Source organism: Aythya fuligula, chromosome 5, assembly GCF_009819795.1.
Source record: "Aythya fuligula isolate bAytFul2 chromosome 5, bAytFul2.pri, whole genome shotgun sequence".
Lineage (NCBI taxonomy): Eukaryota > Metazoa > Chordata > Aves > Anseriformes > Anatidae > Aythya > Aythya fuligula.
In genome coordinates, this window is record NC_045563.1 from 25,884,481 (window position 1) to 25,905,964 (window position 21,484).

Here is a 21,484-nt window from a genome sequence, read left to right on the forward strand (position 1 = left end):
AACAAACAGAACCCTCAGGAATAAAAACCTCCCACCACTAGACCCTTGTCCTTTATTTAAACAATATTTTAGGGAAACACAATTTTCCTTAGCATAGCGCTTATCTTTTAAATGAAAGTCAGTCAATTCCTTTATTTTTAACTCCAATGTATTGTTTGAAATGGGATTTCTGGTTACTTGCTGCACATTTCAATACATCTTTATATATATATATATATTTTCTAATCCGTTCACAAACCTTTCCCTACTTGGGCAATTAATTTGAAGCTCAACCTTAATAGAATAAATGTTTAGCTGTTTCTGCAGTATGTCAAAGTATATTTGCACAATGAAAACATTCTTTCCGTTGCAGCACTTAAAGCAGAAATAGATACTATTTCACAAGCTTTAAGAAACATAGATTACTAGAATCTGAAGATATGAAATGTTGTAATGTTCTGCCACAAAATTCCTGATGAAACATGCACAACACAACAAATTCCTCCATACAGAACATTCCTCATACCAATGATATGTGCCCAGTCTTCCAGCAAGTTTTAAACGTTCAATAATGCTTTATTTTCTGGGGCAAATATTGGAGAAAATGGCCCATTCATGCAAAGGCAGCCTCATTTTCTAAAATCAAAGTGTGAGGTCAACTACTGACGAGCAAATATATAACTAAATACGATCCCTTACTATTGTGTCCATTTTGTCACGGTACATTTTTAGATAAGAGTTGCATTTATGACCAACAAATTGGTCATTGAGTTTCTTTTTAAATTTGTCGTGTAATGAATGCATTATGCTTTAAACCACAGCACACACACGCTCAGTTCTAATTATAAAATTTTATCATACATGCTTTAGTGCTTTAGCATGTTGTGAAAGAAAGTAGCACCGAACCACTGAAAGTGTCTTTACAATCCCCACCTCTTCACTCTTTAAAGTGCTTAAAATGCAATGGGGCAATTTTCATTTCATGTGCAAATTAACTCATAGCAGATGGAAAGCAGTTTAAGATCCTTTCAGCTGCAGGTTTAGAAATAACAGTCTTGCAGAGACATGCCTTTACCTTTCCACATATTCGAGGCTGGCAAAATGAAATACTTCCTGCAATTCTGAAACACTTAACAGATGAGAAGAAGAGATTGATAACTTGTTACGCAACTTTCAAGATGAAACGATGACCTATTTTAGTGTAATTTGCTGGCTTACACATTGTGGGAGCTTGGCAATTAGCTAAAAGCAGGTATCCTTTCTCCCTACCATTAATCTGCAGACACATGGGTGTGTCCCCAAAGTAAATATTGCCTTTTCATCTGCCTGTACGTTGTCAAACTTTAAACCACTTTGTTCTCATGTGCTTTTTGTATTTTCAAATATCCCTAATACAGTTTCGTTGCTGTCTGGAAAATAATGAAGAAAGCAATGAATTGTTTAGCTTTCAACCCTTCAGTCACAAAGAAGCTTTGGAAAACTTTTGGTATTTCTGTAGTTTGAGGCAGCAATGGTCACTGAAAAAAAAAATACGCCATTTCCCACAAAATTCGCAATTGTTTTCTCGACTGAAGAAGAAGTTCACAGACTGTTGGCAATAATCAATTTTTGCTGTACCAAAATATTTCTTTTATCTCCACGGTGAATTGCAGAAAACAACACTAATTGTCTGTCTCCACGAAACAATGTATATGAATGTGTGAGAATGTGGCAATTAGACTTTTTTTTCCCCTCTTTCTGCGTCAGCTGCTTTGGCATTTCAGCATTTCCTTGTTTTTAACAATAAAAAGTTAAAGCAATTTGTTGTTCTTAAAAACTATTCCAGAATTACTTTTATGCTCTAATCCGTTTGCATTCTGCCTTGCACCTGGCAACCTACTGCAAGCTACTGAGAAACTTCTGTAAAAACTGTGTAAGCTTTAGGATCCAATCTGCTGGTTTTACTGACCATGCAGAATTATTCAGCCACTTCTGGAAAGCACAAGGCCTCTTCTCTTAAGGGTCTGTATTTGAACTCACTGCCAAGATATAGCCATCACCATTACCATCACGGTCACAAGCCAGGCTGGGACATAATTCAATCAACTAAAAATAAAGCGGTAGCTGAACAGCCATAAATTAGCATTGCTCTGCTCTGCCTCCTGTGTAATCTGTCCTGGAGACCCCAGATATGGTGTCCTGGTCATACAGCTAAATAAATCACATTTTGATAAGGGTAATGGGACAAAATAACCTTTAGACATCGAGAGAGGCAGCATATATGGTAATTCTGGCCGCATTTTGTTTGAGGAGAGGAGCTGTTGTTACAATATATTTACACACATCTGTTTCCACTTCACCGAGTTTTGCCTGAAATCAAATATTTGGGACTTAATCTAAAACATGAGTTCATTTAGGGAAATGAAACATCCTTCATCAAAGATAGCACAGATTCAATCACACACAAACCGCCCTGAGGAAGTGAGGACTCAGAACACTTCTCCCAACTGGCCCCAGCCCTCAGCAGCAGCCACAGCGTGGCCAGCGAGGCTCCTTCCCAGCTTTTGGAGGAAACCTTCCCCTTCACTTCCCGGGAACTTTCACCTACTGCCCTGCTGAAGTTCAAGGCGAGCCTGTTCCTCTTTCCACTTCCAGAGCCCAGTTCCTCCAATTACCCCAGCGGCGTGTAACAAGGGAGCTTGCCAGCTGGCGGGGCCTGGTGGCCATTTCTGCTGGCTGGCGGCTGTGTTGGGATTCACTTGTCCTATGAACTCCGATGGAAAGTCCACCTGGAAACTTCCACTCCCTCCCAGCTTGGCACTGCCCTCCTCTGACCTCTGCGAGGAGCACGCTACTGCTCAGGGAGGGTTTGAAGTTTCAAGAATCTCTGCAAAACATTGCACGCAAGTTTGTTACCTAAGCCACAACCCAAAAAAAAACAGAGGCTCGGGGTACCGTCGTGTTTTAACAGGCAAACTCTCCAACGTTATGTCATGCCTTTATTTTTGTTCCAGTTATGGAACTCGGTGCAGTCTCAGGGCAAGATAAAAGAAAATATTTAAAGTTTTGGGGCATGACTTTCCAGTTACTTTTTTTCTGAAAAGGCTGGAGCTGAGCTTCATCTCATCAAATGCACACCTCTGCGTCTGACGGGGCCCAGGGCTGCAGCCCCTGTCCAAGAGATGGAAAGAAAGAGGTTGGTCTACAGAGATTGTCTCACCCTGAACTAGGCATCTAAAAGCTTGTGGGCTAAATCCCACCCAGCTTTCTTGAAACTGAATTTATGCTGAAAACACGGTTTAATCAGCAGTTATACTGCATAGTGCTGCTCAGCACAAGTCCTAACAATCGCCTCACCCATGAAACAAATGAGGGAAATAAAGAGATAAAGCAAACATATAATGAATAGCACCTTAAATATGAGGTGGTTGGCCATGCTAGGCTTTTTAATATCGTTGAATTCCTGACTTAAATGCCTTATGGTCTAGTTCTCCAAAGTCTGTGGAGGTATTTCCTTAAATCAGCTTGAGCTTTTCATACCTGAACGCTTATCTGTCACAAAACCTACCCCTCAATTTGCTCCTGAAGGGAACGTCGCCAAAAGTGCTCTCAAGGAAGATGTCTGCCCAAGGTGTGGGGAGACAGCAACCGAGAGAAATGCCTGAGTAATTCCTGAGTAGGTATGAGGAAGGGCTCATGTAGGAGTGTGTTTAAAAGTAGCTCTTCCCAGATGATCCCCAATTAAGACCAGTTGTGACTTGAGTAGCGTTTTTAAAAGAACAGTTCTGAAGTAACGTGAAAATAGCTAGGAATTAAAAAAAAAAAAATCTTGTGTAGGTTTTGCACACGATGGCAGTAAGCCTGTACCGTGTAGGAGCGTAGGAAGCTTGAAGTCTTTATATTATTCTACTATGGTGATGATTAAATGCCAAAAAGGTTTGTTACTAGAAGCTGTAGTTCTTCAAGTGCTGATTTTAATGACTCTTCTCAGCTACGTAGCGTTTGTAGCTGTCTGTTCTCAGAAATATCCTCCCTAAACACAGCAAGTGAGTGGAAGAACGCTGGGGAGGAAACACCAAGATAGGAGAGAACACGAATCCCTATTTTAAACACAAAATTAACCTCAGCTGTAGCTATGGAGCTACTATTTCTGAATGATATTATCCTCATATTACCTGGCAATGATAAACAGAGAAGATCTGTGCACAGGGCCGCTACATATTTCAAAGATAACTTCATGCTAGGGACAAACAAGACAGTGCCAATTCCAGTTCTCCACCGAAGACAACCCTTAATGAATTCTTCCAGACTGACATATTTTTTTTAAATATTATTTTTATTTCTCAGAACAGCCTTTCTGGTTATTTGAAGGTTTAAAAACAATAGGGTTAAAAAAATAAATCAACTCGTATATATCAACAACAGGGAGGTTGAACGCTACTCGAGTCGCCAGGACTCGGGAGGGAGGCTTGGCAGCGGGGACGGCAGTGCGATGGGATGTTTGTTGGATGTCTTCCACCAGCTGCACTGTGTGGTGGCTTGAGTGCTAGATTATAAATAATTCCCCTTGTGAAAAGGGGAAGTTGGCTGGATGAGCACTGAATCAGCAGGACATATTCATAGCCTCGGCAGAGATTGGTGTGTCAGAAAGAAGGGATGGGAAGCGTTGAATTAGGGCCGGGAAGTCCCCTCTCTCCACAGGCACATGAGAGGAGCGCTTATCCTTGGAAGCTAGTCAGCATGGCACGTGGGCAACAGCAGTATTAATAACTCCTCCAAGGCAACACTTCTGCGGGGCAGGATGGCTCACCGAAACCACAGCCTCCATAGCCACCGCGTGCAGATGGGCAACTTCTGCATTGCAGGGTTCCTTCTGCAGGGCCACGCTGGGCCACCGGGCTGCATGCGGGTGCAGGAGGCACCCCAAAAACAAGGAAGAGGTGCCTCGGGGATACTGCTTGTTTTCTCATTGCTGGCCCCAGGCAAAAAGTGCCTCCTGAGCATCACGCCGAAGACAGGTGGGCCCTGCTGGTGCCCCAGGCGTGGTGAGCATCACGCGACACCTGATGGGGAAGAAAGGGTGCTAGCAGCACAAAAAGGCCTTCCAGCTGGAGGGAGGGGGAAAATACGTGATGGAGATGGGTAGGAAGTGCAGGATGGTTCTCATCCATCCTGCAGCACGGCCAGGAAGAGCTGATCAGCGTGAAGTGGAAGGAGCAGCAGCAATTTCCCTCGCCCTGCGGTGTAGATGAGAAGACCCCCAGAGGCCTTCTCACGAGGGCAGGGCACGGTAGAGGTGTGAGGAGGCGGGACAGCCCTGCAATTTGTCTTGGTGCAGGCTTTGTGCAAGTGCCTGTGAGTCACCGGAGCAATTCGGGACCAGGGGGGTTTCCAGGAGCCCGAGGCTGAAATCCCCAGGGATGTCAGTCTAGACAGGGTGCTCTTCCCTTTGACCTCATTGGGGGCCTCAGCTTCCTCTTTGTGCAAGTAGCACCAGCTGCCAGGACAGGTTATTTTGGGCTACAGAACAGTTATGAAAGAGCAACGTGCTGAGGGGTTGAGGAAAACGATGCTCTTGTTGTAAGTATCCTTTTCAGGCCACTTTTGGGCTAGGCTACTCCTTGCCACTGCTCACGGGACAGGGTTTTTATTCCTAAAGCCTCCTGAGGAGACTCAAACAGCCTGAGAAAGGCTCCTTGCCTGACGCTGGGCGAGAGCTCGTAAAATAAACTCCAATTCCCCCAGGATAACTGGAGGGAAATCCCAGTCATTAAGTCTTCCGTCGCTGACGTAAAAGGGATTGCAACTTAATCCTGCTCCCATTCAGCTGATCCCAGCGGAGGGCCCACCAGTAAATACCAGTCTCCTGAGCAACCCCAGGGGAATCCCAGCCCGTATCGCCGTGCTCCCCTGCTCGTCTCTAACAAATACCCCTGACATTCAGCCGTCGTGCCACTTCTTCCAGTGAGGTGGCTCCAGCTCAAGGGGCTGTGGATGTCACACGGGCTTCACCGACCCACAGAAGGTGGGCTTGGGTACACAGTCACCTGAAGTCCCTTCGACACACACCCCTTTGGAACTGCTCCACGGCACACCAAACCAGCACGCGCCAATTCCTGCACCCCTGGGTGCCCCTGCGCACGCCCTCGGTCTCACACCGACCACAGGAGGGAAAGACAGGAGAGCGCAGGAAGGTGCTGAGTGCTGTGCGGCGCCTTGTTTGACCTCCGGGTTCCCGGGTAATTCCTCAGAAAGCCCGGCTATCAGCGAGATAAGATAGCAGGTGCAGATGGCGGCTGAGCAAAGCACGTCCCCAGGAGAAGGCGAGGACTTCCAGGAGACCTCAGCAGGCTGAGGACAGGGCAGGACCAGGAGGGACCTCGCAGCACGGAGCAGGGACCCTCCTCTCACCCGGCTCTTCCTCCCCTCATCCTCGCTGAGATATTCAACTCCAGACCAGGAAAGCAATTTTTAACCTTTTGATTTATTTTTTTTTTTTAGGTTGCTTTCCTATAAATAATAATTAACGTCGAGGTTTCCTCCAGGGCTGTTGCCATCTTCAGAGTGTTCACCAGACGTTGCTCGCTCGCCTTCCCCAGCCCTTACCTTGTCAGCGGGATGAGGACGGAGAGCATTAGCTCCGGAGGACAGGGTGGGACTCTGAGGCAGCCACATCTTCATACAAACGTCAGGAGAAGATGCGCCCAAGGTCACAGATCAGGGCAGTGTCTCCATGGGGTAGACAACCGCGTTCCTGGCTCCCTCCCCTGTGTCCAGAGCAGTAAACCAAGCAATAAAAGTCTCTGGCATGCAGAGGCTTTTATCAGTTGCAGCTTCTCCTGTTATCAGTGGCGGACTCAGACCTTATCTGCGAGTCTAAACACAGATGCAGGCAACCCTTTTCCAGGTCCTCGCCTAGGCTTTTGTCCTGGCCCTTTATTCCTGCTCATTATTTTTTTCCTCCAAGGGGTCTGAGCCTCGGGGCAGCGCTTTCTGAGTCAGCTTTTCACCGCCCGCCCCTACTACAGAGCCCGGGGCTCCTCCGAGCCGCAAAGCCGGCAGAGGCGGCACGGGGCTGGCCAGCGCGGGTCCCCCGCAGGGGACAGCCAGCAGCTCTGGCTGCCAGCCCACGGAGGAGCTCGGGAGCTCTCCGAGCAACACCCCAGCTCCGGCACCCCCTGCTTGGGGTCGGCTGCCTCCCCGAAAGGCCGAGGCGAGGCGCGGAGCAGTCCCCGGGGAGCCTGCGGTAGCCGGGCCCCCGCCACCGCCTCCTCGTCTGTCCACACGTCTGTCCCCTGCGGCCACGCGCCGGCCGGGCCCACGGACGTTACTTGAAAGCTCCGAGCCCGCGCCGCTGATGGCAGAGCCCCGAGCCGTCTCCCTGCGTCTCCCTGGAGTCCCTGTGCAGACGCAGGCGCGCGTCACCGCCTGCTCTAATTTTATCCGCGTTTGATGGAAGAGACTAACCGAGCAGCGGGGAGGCAGCTATTTTGGTGTTCTCCATGGCTCTGGGTTATATAAAGCATCCTGCCATGACCCGCATTGCTCGGCAGCCGCTTCGCTCTCCCTGTCGCCAGCTCGGGTGCTCGCCCCGGGCTCCCTCGGCACCCACGCGCGTGGCAGCGAGCCCCACGGGTGGACGGCTACAGGGGGGGACAGGGAGCTCTGTCCCGGCGGCTTTGCCACTCGGGACGTGTGCTCGGGCCGTGGGAGCGGCCCCGTTAGGTGGCAGCAGCACCAGCACCTCCGGCGTGCGGCCCCGAGGGCTTCTCCCGCTGCCCAGCTCCTGCACGTCATGCGCACCGTGGGGTGATCCCGGCCCTGACCGCATGCCTGGCCCCACAAAAAGGCTGCTCCCCGTGGGCTCAGAGCTCAGCCTGGCTCCTCCTGCGGCTCCGAGCGAGGCGCCGTGCCCGGTTTGCGGCTGGGAGGCAGGGCAGGGGGCCGCAGGCTCGCCCGTGGGATTTTTGGAAGGAGGCGGCGTGACCGGGACTCCCTCCTCCCCCTCCCTCTGGCACAGGCAGGTCTGCCAACATCTGGGTTACGCGCTGGAGGAGGGAGTTTTAGGGAATGCCTCTCGCTTTTGTTTCTTGCGCAATCAGCGAATTGAACAGCACAATGTGGATTTGGAAGCTCAAGTAAGCCCCGTGTCATGATGCAACCGCAAACAGCCCGGCAGCGGTGATTCCTGCCCTTCCCCAGCTCCAGCCCTGCCCTCCCAGCCCTGAAAACAGCCGAGCCCTGCTCCCCCTGCCAAGCTCCCGTGTTCCTCCGAGCCCTGCTGCCACTTCCCTCCTCCCCAGTGACCTGGGGGGGACACAGCGTGGCCCTGCCCGTCCCGTGGCTCTCCTCGCTCCCCGGCAGCTCCCACGCCAGGGGACGCACCCACTTCCTAAAGAGCCACCTCCCAGGAAGGCGGCCGGGCCTCCGCAGCTGGCACAGCACCTGCCGTGCCCTGCCCTGCCCCGCCGGGTCACCTGCACCCTCCTCCTGCCCTGGCTCAGCCTCTGTGCCCCTGCCACCAGCGGCCTCTTGGCTGGAGGTCACCGCCCTGCGTTCGGCACCGTGCCTGCCACAGCCGGGACACGTTGACCACAGGACAAGGGGCCTGTAGAGCCCCACACAGAGGTGGCAGAGCTGCCTCTGTGACAGCAGGACCTGCATCCACCCCGTGCATCCCCTGTCCGTGCTGACAGCCTTCCCCCAGGCCACATGCTCCTGCGGGGCAGGGTCTGGCCGCTGGGAAACCACCAGGCGCGATAGGGGAGGGCAGGGGCGTGCGTGCAGGAGCGTGCATGTGCGCACGTCAGTGAGGAGGAAGAAGGGCTGTGAGCGCTGGAGGCGTGAGCACCCGGCGCAGGCTGGCAGGCAGGGGCTGCCGCGCCGCTAGGAAGTCGAAGCGTTTCGCAACAACCACGATAGCAGCGGGTGGCTCACAGCTCTCCGGGCACACCGGGCAGCGTGGTGGGGCCACCAAACTGCCAGGACACACAGCGAGCAGCCAAGGGAGGCACTAAGGAGAAACTGAAATGCTCCTGGGAGTGGAAACGTTACGCATCTGGGATAAGCAGCCAGTCATCCTCCCCGTCAGCTCTGCCTGAAGTTGCAAATGAGTGCGGGATTTACGCGGGAGGGCAGGAGGAAGCGCCGCCGTGCCCCCTGCTCGCTCACATCCAGCACTCATTAATTCGGCCATAGCGAGGCGATTCAGGAAGGGATTCAATCAGGCTCGGCCTCACAAAGGCTCTGCAGATAACTGCAGTCCTATTAATGCGGGGTCTCTCTGTGGCCATGGTTACATTTTTTCGGTGCCAGGGCTGTTTGAAGCGGTCTGAGCGATCCCAGCCCCTCAGCGTCCCCCCACACCCTCCCTGTTGTGCCGGCACAATGCAGCTGCTGGACGAGCCGGATCCAGGAGCTGATCTGGCAGAAAAATCATCGCTTTCTGCTCGTGCAGGACCACTCTCCTGCCACAGCCACTGACCACCGCCACGTACCAGCCCTCCCAGCCTGCAGCTCTGTGGCAGCCCAAGCCCGGCCGCTGCAGACTCGCTCTTCCCAACCCTCTTGGCACAGCACCCAGCCTGCTTCTTGACTTTGCTGTCAGCTGTCTCACCTTGCTGAACTGGCAGGGCACTGACTGACAGCAGCAAAGGGCTTTCTGCTGAGGCAGCGTGAGAGAGCAGCTCTGCGCTGGGGCATGGCAAGGAGGGCATGGGGTTAGTTGGCGGGGAGGGAGCCGTGGCAGCCCATGAGCAGTAGCCGCCCTAGCTGGTGTGTAACCTGGCAAAAAAAAAAAAAAGGCCTCGGATTTCTCAGACCAGTGCATGAGAAGGAGCAGAAATGCACAGCTCGGGCAGCAGGGTGAATCAGAGACAGCCGCGGTGGCTGAGCTGCCGTGGGGCGCCCCTCCCGAGCCTCCTGCCCCACGTCATGGCCCAGCCGCGGGGCAGGGCGGGTTTGGGAACCAGCGACGGGGCAGGGCTGGGCTGGAAGTGGTGCCACGAGGTGAACTCCGGCCTTTGCCCCACTGCTCCTTCCCCGGGTGAGGCCTGGCGGCCGACGGGGCGCGACACAGGAGAGAGGCAGTGAGCAGGGGATGCCAGGCTGCCCAGCCTCACCTCCAGGCTGAGCACCTGTGCCAGCAGCAATGTGTCTGTGCTGCCATGGGATCGTAGGTCCCAATCCTTGCAGGATTAGCTGCAAGCAACCAGCACGGAGCAGTGGAGTGGCTGTGCAGCCCCAGCAGGTGCCTGTGGGCACGCTCTGCATGGTGTTTGTGCAGACCCCGGCACAGACCCTGCCTTTGTGTCCCCCCTGTGTTTCCCACACATCCGGCTGTCCCCAGGCACCGGTGTTCTCCCCCGCAGTGCTCACCTTCCTGAAGGCGAGCCCCACACGGGCCTGCCCTTGAGAAGCAAACACTAATTCCAGCCTCACCCTTTCCTGCCCCGGGCGGCGAGGAGGCGAGGGGATCCTCAAGGCGTCGGCCGTGGGGCGTGGGCCAGGAACCAGCCCTCGTAAAACAGCCGGCACCGAACCCGATGCCCTCCGCCTGCCAAAACAAACAAGCAGCGGGGACAGCGGCCTGGCCCACGGCGAGGGCTGGGCCCGCTGCCGGCTGCTCGCCTCAGCAGACGCGGGCCAGGCGCTGCGAGCCCTCACCCCGGGGGGGCCCGACACCACTTTCGGGGCTCAGCCCTCACCCACGGCTCCTCCCTTCCCCTGCCCCGGTGCTTGTGCAACCGCTGGCGCCAGCGGAGCGGCCCCGGGCTGAGAGGGAGCCCCCGGGCCTGAAGCCTTGGCCCTGAGGCCCCGGCCCTGAGGCCTGCTCCCAAACAACCCGCCCCGTTGCCATGGCGACGGCGCCCCGCCCCCTCCCGCCGTTGCCATGGCGACCGCGCCCCGCCCCTCGCGCCGCGGCTGACGCCGCCGCCTGCGTCGCGCGCCAGAGCTCCGGCGGTGGTAGAAGGGAGGGAGGGAGGGGGGGGATGACGTCGCCGCCCCGTTGCTATGGAAACCACGCCGCGACGTCACCCGCCGTTGTGTGTTTTCAACGGCCCGCCGTCTCCTAGGCAACGGCAGGCGCTCGGCGCGGCCCCAGCAACAGCGCGGGGATTGGCTGGGAGGGGCTGGAGGGGGCGGGGCTTGGGCGGCGGGAGGCCACGCCCACTGGCTGGGAGCGGGCTGGGGCCGGGGCTGGGGCTGGGGCCGGGGCTGGGGCCGGGTCTCGGCTCCCCCCCGGGGCTCGGCTCCCCCCCGGGGCTCGGCTCCCCCCCGGGTGTCCCCCTCAGCCCCTCAGGGTGCCCCGCCGCCCCCCGGCTGAGTGCACAAGCACACACACACTGCACGGCCCCATTAGGGTTCATAGGGGACAGCGGGGCTGTGCCCGCCTCGCTTGGGTTCCGCCTGTTGGGTACAGCACAACCGCTCTGCCCGCCTGTACCCGCCTCGTGTCGGGGTGTTCATCAAACACCGCGCAGCACCCTGCGTGGCCGGGGCCTTCGGCTCCGTGTGTTCCTCCCTCAGTGCCCTGGGATGTTATCAGTGGGGTGATAACGCCGAGACGGCGCGGAGATAAGAGGCGGCAGCAGGGCCTGGTGCCCGGCTGTGAACACCCTGCCCGGCTGTGAACACCCTTCCCGGTGGGGCCAAGGTCGAGGAGCCCGGCGACGGGCGCCGCGGAGCCGCCGTCGCTGAGCCAGCACGTGTGGGGCTGGCTGCGGTGGCGTTACCCAGCGGGGAGAACCAGGGGAGCGGGTGCGAGGGCGAAATTCCCGGCTGGCGGCGCGACCACGAGGAGCCGGGGTGTCTCTGCTGGCGGTGTGGGTGCTGGAGGACGGCCCCGCCGCACGCCCGGCTGCTGGGATTGTTAATTACTGTTTATGCCTCGCTGTGGGGATGCGCTGCGCTTCGCAGACCCGAAAAGGTGGGAGCCCTGCCCTGCTGGGAGCTCCCAGGCCGGTGGCAAGCCACGGCGTGCAAGGAGGAGGGCTCAGCCCCCAGCCCCATAACGCGATAAGGGGCCCAAAACTGCTTTATCAGCCCGCTTTTCCGTCCTGATTGCTCTGCCCAGCTCTGCAGGGGCCAGGTGGATGGCGAGGATGCCCCGTGCTGAGCTGGGAGCATGCGAGGCACGGGCAGCAGTGTGTGTGTGCATCCGTGGGCATGCACTGGAGCCCCCAACAGCAGTGTCCCCCAGTGCCAGCCCCATTGCCGGGTCCCCACCCCACCCTGGCAGCCCCATATTGGCAGGAGGCACACACGCCCGGTGTGTGCACGGCAAGCGAATCGCGGCGGGTGGGCCAGAGCCGTCACGCCGCGCAGCTGGCATGAACTTTCCCCTGGTGAGCAGCCAAATTTAGGCACAGCCGGCTCCTGCCCCAGAAGCTGGTTTGGGCTGTGAGGTTTGCACCGGCCCACACGCCCGGGGTGCTTCTCTGCTGTGGCTTTCCAAGCCCAGGCTCAGTTTATTGGCTCTGACAGTGGGTGGGGGCACTCGCTGTCAGCCTGAGAGCAGCTTTCCAGGGGATGAATGTGGGGCCAGGCAGCTGGGGGGCTCCCCAGGGCAAGATCCCCTTTGGGTCCATGCTGTCCCTGCCCTGCTGTGGTGCCTGGGCAGCGCAGTGGCCGTGCCGTGGCGTGGCAGCGAGGACATCCCCGTCCCCCCGGGCAGTGTTTGGTCCCCGCGGGGCCGCTCGCTTCCTCCTCCTCTCCCACTCGCCGTGTGTGCCCCGCGCTCGGAGCAAACAACAAGCCCACGTCATGTGTTTTCGGTTTCTCTGTTTCCTTGCCTCCGCCGGTGGCACGTGCTGGGGCCGTGCGGCGCCCCTGCGCTTTCCGTTTGGTGCAAACACAGCGCCCTCGGCCACCGGCGGGGATGGCAACGGCAGTTTGCATGGACACCGCCAAAATATTTGGGGCCGGCTGCGAAGCGGGTGTCCCCCCCTTGCTTTCCAGAAGGTTCCCTTGGGGCTGGAGGAGAGCGCCGGAGAGCTTTGTGGACTTTTAGCAGCGTGCCTGGAAAACGTGAGGGATTTCGGCGTGCTGGGGGCACTCGTCCATGCTGGGCGGGAGTTTGCCAACCTCAGCTGGCCCCTGGGGACTATAGGGAGCCACAGCCTGCTGCTTTGGTAGCCAGCCTGGGGCGAGCACTGGCCGGGGCGAGGAGCCCCGAGGGTTTGGGGGGTCTGATGGTGTCCCAGAGGGTGGGCAGCCCCCGGGTGGGCGCTGAGTGGGCGAGAAATCACGGGCCCTTCCCTTGGGCCAGCGTGGCTGCAGCAGTCCTTGGCTGTCCCCTCCGCTGCGCCGTGCGGCTCAAAAATAGCGGCTGGCCCAGTTCTCCCGCCCCCGTGGCCCAGATCTCGAAGAACAGCAGCCGCTCGCACAGCAGCAGCAGCATCAGGCGCTGCATTTAGCCCATGAGCTCAAGGAGCGGCGGTGGCTGCCAGCAGGCTCGCAGCCCGGCTGGGTGCCGCTCCCCGCCTGGAGACTGCGCTGCGGGCTCTGTTTGTTGCTGTAAACACGGCCGGGCGCTGCAGCTCCCCCCCCCCCACACACCCCCCCCCGTTACTATCTATAGCCGCGATCTCTTGGCTCCCGTGCGAGCCCAGGCTGCGGGCTGCCTGCCGGCTCCGCCTGCCCCGAGCCCAGCCGGGGCTGCCCGACAGCCCCGACGTGGGTGGGTGGCCCCGGGGGCTCCGCCGCGGCCGCCACCAAAACAAAGCCGAGGGCGAGCCCGGCCCCGAGCCCAGCCCCGAGCCGCCCGGGGGGGGCCGTGCCCGTGCCCCCGAGCCCCCCCGTGAGCCCCGGGGGCACCCCCGTGGGGGGGGGCAGGGCTGGGGGTGTCCCCGCGGGGTCGCGGCGGCCGTGGGGGGAGGGCCCGGCCCCGCCCCCCCCCGCGCGGTGCCCTCCCCGCCCGCCCCGTCCCGTCCCGGCCCGTCCCGTCCCCGCCGCACTTGGCTGCAGCCCTGGAGCGCTTCCCGTCAGTCCCGCCCCCCCGCACAGGATGTATCCCATATAAGGATATCTGCGTCAGTGGGTTCCCGAGCCCGCCCCTACCATTCTCGTCGCGGGGGGGGATCCCTCGCCGCTCCCCCCGCTTTCTCTCCATTCGGGGCACCCCGCGCCCCTCTCCCCCCCCCTCCCATTTCGGTGGTTCCCCTCCCGCAGCCATCGGGGCGCGGCGAGGGGGGGGCAGAGCGGGGCGGGCTGCGTGGGGGGGGGGCGGAGCGGGCGGCCTCCCCCGCGGGCGGGAGTGGCGCGCGCCGCGTGACGTATGCGGCGCTCACGCGGCGGGAGGGTATAAAAGGGAGCGCGGCGCGGGTCCCCGGCACCAGAGGCAGCCCCGGCGGAGGAGCGGCAGACGCGCAGCGGACGCAGGCGGCCCCCGTCCCGCTCCTCTCCTCGCCTCTCCTCTCCCAGCTCCCATCCGAGGCGCAGCCCGGGCCCGCAGCCCGCCCAGCCATGATGTACCAAGGCTTCACCGGCGAGTACGAGGCGCCCTCCTCCCGCTGCAGCAGCGCTTCCCCGGCCGGGGACAGCCTCACCTACTACCCGTCCCCGGCGGACTCCTTCTCCAGCATGGGCTCCCCCGTCAACCCGCAGGTGAGGGGCTGGCTACGAACCGGGGGGGCGATGCATGGGGGTGGAGGGGGGCAGCGGGATCCCAGCACGGCCCCGGGCAGCCCCGCGGCTCGGTGCCGGCGGCTCCCGGCCGGCTGCAGCCCCGCCGGGGGTGTCCCGGTGCCGGTGGGACGCGGGGTGCGGGGGTACGGGGGGAGCCGTGGCCGGGCGGCGCGGGGCGGCGGGTGCGTAAAGCGGCTCCATTGATAAAAACGCGAGTTCATTGAGGAGACTCCGGAGCGGCGCCTGCGTCAGCGCGGACGTCAGAGCTATTTATAGCGGCCCCGCTCTCGTGTGGAGCCGCCGCTGGCAGCGCGGCCCCGGGGGCGGCGGGGAGCGGCCCGGTAGCGCTGCCACCTCCCCCCCCCGTTCACTATTCACCGTACCCTTATTATAATCCCGCAGGATTTCTGCTCCGAGCTGGCCGTGTCCAGCGCCAGCTTCGTGCCCACCGTGACGGCCATCTCCACCAGCCCCGACCTGCAGTGGCTGGTGCAGCCCACCCTCATCTCCTCCGTGGCCCCCTCGCAGACCCGCGGGCATCCCTACGGGGTCTCGGCACCGCCGGCCCCCGCTGCCTACAGCCGCCCCGCCGTGCTCAAGGCACCCGGAGGAGGACGCGGGCAGAGCATCGGACGCAGGGGCAAAGTCGAGCAGGTGAGAGGGGAGCGGGGTACCCGGGGGGAGAGGATTTGGGGTGGGGGGTTTGGGGTTTAGGGTTTAGGACCGGGGGTGCTGCTCGGGCTGGGGGTCTGGTGGCGGCACTGACGGGTCCCTCGCTGCTCTGCCCTCAGCTGTCCCCGGAGGAGGAGGAGAAGAGGAGGATCCGCCGGGAGAGGAACAAGATGGCAGCGGCCAAGTGCCGCAACCGGCGGCGGGAGCTGACCGACACGCTGCAGGCGGTGAGTGCTGCCCGGGAGGTCCCGGGGTGGGCGTGAGGAAATTGTGTGCGTGGGGGGGGGGCTTCCCCCAAAACGCACCCACCTGGGGTGAGGCTGGCCCTGGCTGACAGCCCGCTCGCTCGCTGCCTCTGCAGGAGACAGACCAGCTGGAGGAGGAGAAGTCCGCTCTGCAGGCGGAGATTGCTAACCTGCTGAAGGAGAAGGAGAAGCTGGAGTTCATCCTGGCGGCGCACCGGCCAGCCTGCAAGATGCCCGAGGAGCTGCGCTTCTCCGAGGAGCTGGCGGCTGCCACCGCGCTGGACCTGGGCACCCCCAGCCCCACGGCGGCCGAGGAGGCTGCCTTCACCCTGCCGCTGATGTCCGAGGCGCCGCCGGCCGTGCCACCCAAGGAGCCCAGCGGCGGTGGGCTGGAGCTCAAGGCTGAGCCCTTCGATGAGCTGCTTTTCTCCACGGGGCCGCGGGAGGCCTCCCGCTCGGTGCCTGACATGGACCTGCCCGGGGCTTCCTCCTTCTACGCGTCGGACTGGGAGCCGCTGGGCGCCGGGAGCGGCGTGGAGCTGGAGCCCCTCTGCACCCCGGTGGTCACCTGCACCCCGTGCCCCAGCACCTACACCTCCACCTTCGTCTTCACCTACCCCGAGGCGGACGCCTTCCCCAGCTGCGCCGCCGCGCACCGGAAGGGCAGCAGCAGCAACGAGCCCTCGTCCGACTCCCTCAGCTCCCCCACCCTGCTGGCCTTGTGAGGGGCTCGGCCGCCCCGCACTGACTGACCTGCCGGGCCCCCTCCCCTGCCCCTGCACCCCCACGGACTCGCCGCCGCGCCCCCTGGGGCTCCCCGGGCCTGGGGAGGGCCCCGCCGCCGCTGCCCCCCCCGTGTCTGGCTGGGCGCCCCGTGCCGAGGCCGCGTACCTCCTCCAGAGATGTAGCAAACCGCATGGAGTTTGTCTTGTCCCCAACGGCCCGCCCATGAGAGCTGGTAGTCTGTAGCATGTCCCACATGGCTGGGTTGGTGACTCCCTCCCCTCCTTAGTATCACTAGCATTAACTAATTAATCCCTTGGTTTTAAATGATTGGAATTAACCTGGTGCTGGGTATCTCCAACTCGTATCTAGTGCAGCTGATTAACAATAACTACTGTGTTCCTGGCAATATCGTGTTCTGATGACTTAGCAATGACCCATCTTACGTGGGGGGAAAGAGACTCTATTTTATTTTCTAGTAGGTAGATAACTAGCTATATCCATGTACTGTAGTTCTACATCGATGTTCATTGTAACTTTACTGATCATGCATTGTTGAGGTGGTCTGAATGTTCCGACATAAGTTTTCCATGAAAACGTTTTTATTGTGTTTTTAATTTATTTATTAAGATGGATTCTCAGATATTTATATTTTTATTTTATTTTTTTCTACCTTGAGGTCTTTTTTGACATGTGGAAAGTGAATTTGGATGAAACTTAAGCATTGTTTGCTTATTATTGTTCAGAGACATTGTCAATAAAAGCATTTAAGTTGAGCGCTGGCGCTGTCCTTGCCTTACCTTTTGCATCGCTCCCGTGACCCTGAAGGGGCTCCCTGAACTCCAATTTGGGCTGGGCTCTGCGAACTGCAGCCTGCTGCAAGCTGCCTGAGGCACAGGGTGCGCTGGGGCGGGAAAACCATTAAGTGCAAATCTGTCACTGCCTGTATTAATTAGGACCGGCTGTGGCTACGCCCTTCCCACCTACCTGTGGGGTCACCCATCCTCTGGCCCCCCTCTTGTCCCCTCTGCATGGGGCTGCCTGCCTTGGGACTGGCACCCTCCTGCTCCTCTGCCTGCCGTGGCCTTTCTGCAAAAAGAGGCTTTTCTTGCAGGGGATAAAGGGCAGGGGAGTTCCAGCCTCTGAATCACTGAGGCTGGCTCCAGGCTGGGGTCCACCCTGTCATTAGTACGTGGCTAACAGCCCAGCTTCCTCCTGCATGGGCAGGGCTGGGAACACTCCCTGGCTCCAGGTGGCCCTGGACTTGGTCTGGCTCTTCTAGGAGCAGCTACTGAGCGTCTTCCTCCAGACAGAGAGACAGGGGGAGATACTTCCACTTTTTCTTGTAGCAGAGCAGCGTATGGCATAACGCTGACACTTCCCCTGCCCTTCACTTTGCTTTAGTTAGCTCAGTCCTTGAATGAATGCGAGTTATGGTAAACAGCCTGCATGCTCTGGTAATGCTCTCCCTGCTGGGATCCATGCAGTGTGGCTTTTTCTACCAGTTAGCTTAAGGGGGCTGCAGATCTGTCATTCCTGCTGCCTGCACAGCAAAACTTGCTCTTCTGTCAGGACAGGGTGCCTCACAGGGCTGGGGCAGATCACCCTTGTGTGCAGAGTGCACTTACACTCCCTCTCCTGCTTGTGTGAGCCTGCTTGCTCTCAGGATTGCCTTTCGCAAGGTGATGGCAAAGGTGCCACCTGCACTGGTGACTGCCTTGACACCGTGCTCTCAGGAAATCTCTGCAGGCTGTAGGACTGGTGCTGGGATTTTGTGCAACTGCAGGTTTCCCGGTGGCTGCTGCAAGCTCTGCTTTCCTCACCCCTTCCCCAGCCAGGCCACGCACAGGATGTCTCTCAGTGCGCATTGCTCTGCCTGGGGCTTGCTCAACACCACCCGCCCTGTGCAAAAGCCAACACTGCTCACAGAGCTTCCTCCTCTCAGCGCCGGCAGCTGGCAAGGGATGACCCCGGTGCTCCCGAGATGCCGCCCACTTAGAAGCGGCTCCTTTCGCATCACAGCTGCAGATTACCGGGGCAGCAGCCAGGCACAACAGCCCTGCCCCTGTGGGTGTGTTGACATGAGACTTACGTGATGGGCAACCTGGCGAAGGCCTGGCAGCACAGCGTGCCTCCTGCTGCAACCCCGCCGGGTCTGCGGCTGCGGGGGAAGAGGTTTGAGAGGTTTGAGAGGGGTTTTAGAGGGGGTGAGGCAGAGAGGAGCGGCCCCTACACCAACACCAGGCCCTGAAGGGGGGGGGGGGGGCGCTCCCTTCCCTTCCCCACCACCCCAGTCACCGGGCAGGATTTGGGGCAGAGCTCTGCCAGCCCCCCTGCGCCATCCCGTCCCGTCCCGTCCCATCCCGTCCCATCCCGTCCCACCCCACCCAGGGCCCTGCTGCTCCCCCCAGCCCCGTGCCCGACCCCGCTGAAGGCCACGGCCGCCATTTTGCCCCCCCTCTCCCCTTCCCCCTCCCTCAGGGCGGCCCGGCCCGGCCCGCCCCGCGCATGCGCGCCCGCCGCCGTGTTTACTGTTTGGTTGCCAGGGCGGCGCGCGGCGGGGCGCGTCAGGGACGTGACGTCCCGGCTCCCCGCGGAGCCGCCGCGAGCCAGCGCCATGACGCAAGAGCTTCCGGCCCTGCCCATATATGGCAAAGCGGCGGCAGCAGTTTCCCGCCCCCCTGCCCGGCGGGCGCGGGCCGCCGGGGCCGCGCGTGAGGCGCTGCGGCGGGAAGGTTCCAGAAGGGCGCGAGGGCGGTGCCGCCGCCCCCATGGCGGCCGCCATTAGTCCTGTCAGGCCGCCATTACGCCTCCCCGAGGGGCTGGCGGCCCTGCGGGCTGCCCTGGATCCACCTGTGCTGCTGGGTCAGAGCTGGGCTGGCCCCGCTTAGCACCCTAATGATGAATTGTGGCACTTTTAATCCCCACATGGTCCTAGATGAAATAAAATTATAGATATATACACACACGTATTTGCCCTGCTCGCCCATGAAACCTGCCGCTGGTGGCCAGGCACCGGCGTCCTTGAACCCTGGTGCCGGCTGTGCTGTGGTTGTCCCGCCAATAAACCTGACTCTTCCACTTTCACTCAAAACACAGCAGGAAGGCTGCCAAAAACAGCCAGCGGAGCCAATGGGCAGCTGAGAATAAAGGGATTGTTCAGGGGAGATAAGGGTTTAGGGGAAAGAAATAAAGAAAAAAAAAATCTGTGCTCACTGTGGAGGAATTTGAGGAGGTTCCTGTGCACGGTGTGCTGAGGGATTTACCAGAGGGTGTGTTTAACGCCAAAGCGTCCACACAAAGGTTATAAAACAAATAATAAACACCGAACAGGCACAGCTGGGTGGTATTCCTGCAAGGTTTCTAAGAGAAGTTAAGATTTAAGAAGCTGGGCTGCCTACTGGTGGCTAAGTGCAGCATCTCATTTAGCAGTGCTTCGATACCTGGGGATGGGAAGGTGGTTAATGTGCCACAGAAAGTGCCCAGAAAATTCTGGCAAGCTGCTGACCAACGAGCCAGCCATCTGTACCAGGCGAGGTAGTGAAAACTGTTTAAAAAGGCAAACTATTGAGCACAAGGGAAAAAAACAACAACAACAACAACAACAAAAAAAAGTACCAGGTGAGTTGGCAGCTTTTCTAAAGCATTCCTCACACATTGTTTGAAGTCCTGGCAGGAGTCAGCAAGCATAGGGAAAAGAGATTCCCCTGATGTCATTTGCTGGGGTTTTGAGAAAACATTCCATAATGTCTATCAGCCAAAGCTTCTGAAGAAACTAAGGTGCTATGTGATAAGAAAATAAATTTTCATGTGAGTAGATGAAGCTGGTATAAAAGATGGGACACTAAGAATCAAAAAATGTTTTCCTGGGTGGAAGGAGCCTTCATGTGAAGTTGCACAAGGATCTGAAGTGGAGCCTGGGGTCTGGAACAGGTGGTAAATAGTGAGGTGACTGAGAGGAAGTCACGTAAGACTTAACAGGAGCGAGTGATGCAATTCTGTGTAGGTAAATCCGAAGTGTTCCAAATAGGGGAAAGACAATCCTTCCTTTACATATTCAAAACCAGCCTATAAGCTGATTTATCACTCAGAAACAACATCTTGGCGTCATATGAGTTCCCCGAAAATCTCAGCTCAAGGCTTGGTAAATAAACAAATCAAATGTAAAGAGTCAAGAAAGAGCTAGAGAACAAAGCAGAGAGCAGCTTTCAAAGCACAGCGCTAATCCGCGGTGTGCCTGTGCTTTGAGTGCTGTGTACAGTTCTGATCTTATCTTCAGAAGGATGCGATGCTGTGAGAGGTGCAGGGAAGTAAAGAGGTGTTGGGAGGTGTGGAACAGCTCCCGGCTGAGGAGCAGTTAAATTAAGGAGGGCTCTTCAGCCTTAAAGAGACACCTGTCAAGATAAGAATGATGACATCAAATGAAAGTTAGGGAAAATGTGAGTTGAAAACAAACTTACAGGGGTTGCTTTTTCCATATCGTGGTTACTTGTGGAAAACCTGGCCGCGTGAATTTGTGGATAACAGAAGTTTGCTTAAGCTCGAGAGGAGTCCAGAAAACAAACAGAAGAGCAAGCCAATGAGTGCTGTTAAATACGAAAATACCCCCCGTGGCTGAGGAAGTTCTGATTTTTCTAAATTTCAGGGGCGTTGGGCAATATTCTGAGGATGCAGCATTACGCCCTTACATTGTGCTTACAGCCTTCTTTAGGGGGTTGCTGTCAGCCAGCGTCAGAAGACTGGATGATAGCACAGAGGGGGAGAAGCAGAGGAAGAGAAACTTGGTCTGATCGGCTATGACTACTCCTCTATTGTTTTGTAAATACTTAGCTAAACTTTCGCTCTTACTCTGTGCTTCCTTATTGAGGCAGGACTTGAAATTTGTTTAAATGATTACAAAATGTGATCTCATGTGTCTGTGCTTCTCATCCGTTCAGATCTTTTGCTGATAAGGTTGTTCTTGTGGCTTCCGGCGAGCTTTCCAGTCATAGTGGGTACACCGGTGACCCGGTGAGACGCTGAAGTGAAACCAACAAACACTCATTCTTCTGATATGGAAACAGCGGATATCCACAAGGGACCTGGATGTTATATCAACAGGATACCATGGGAAAACAAAAGAAGGTCAAAACTAACATGTGGACAAAATATCTTTATTGTTTCCAATTATGGAGCTCTTGTTCTGCTTTTTTTTTTTTTTTTTTTTTTTTGTCTTCAGACCAACAGATTTTTAGCTCCTCTTCACTGATTATATTGGA

The 21,484-nt window shown here is 57.7% G+C and overlaps 1 protein-coding gene across 1 annotated transcript; it reads left to right on the forward strand.

Annotated features, from left to right (window-relative positions):
* Positions 1-14,324: 14,324 nt before the first annotated feature.
* On the forward strand, positions 14,325-17,002 carry FOS (Fos proto-oncogene, AP-1 transcription factor subunit). The gene is made up of 4 exons (XM_032188549.1): positions 14,325-14,565; positions 14,989-15,240; positions 15,378-15,485; positions 15,620-17,002. The coding sequence occupies exons 1-4, from the start codon at positions 14,425-14,427 to the stop codon at positions 16,226-16,228; spliced, it is 1,110 nt and encodes a 369-aa protein (XP_032044440.1). The 5' UTR covers positions 14,325-14,424; the 3' UTR covers positions 16,229-17,002.
* Positions 17,003-21,484: the final 4,482 nt, after the last annotated feature.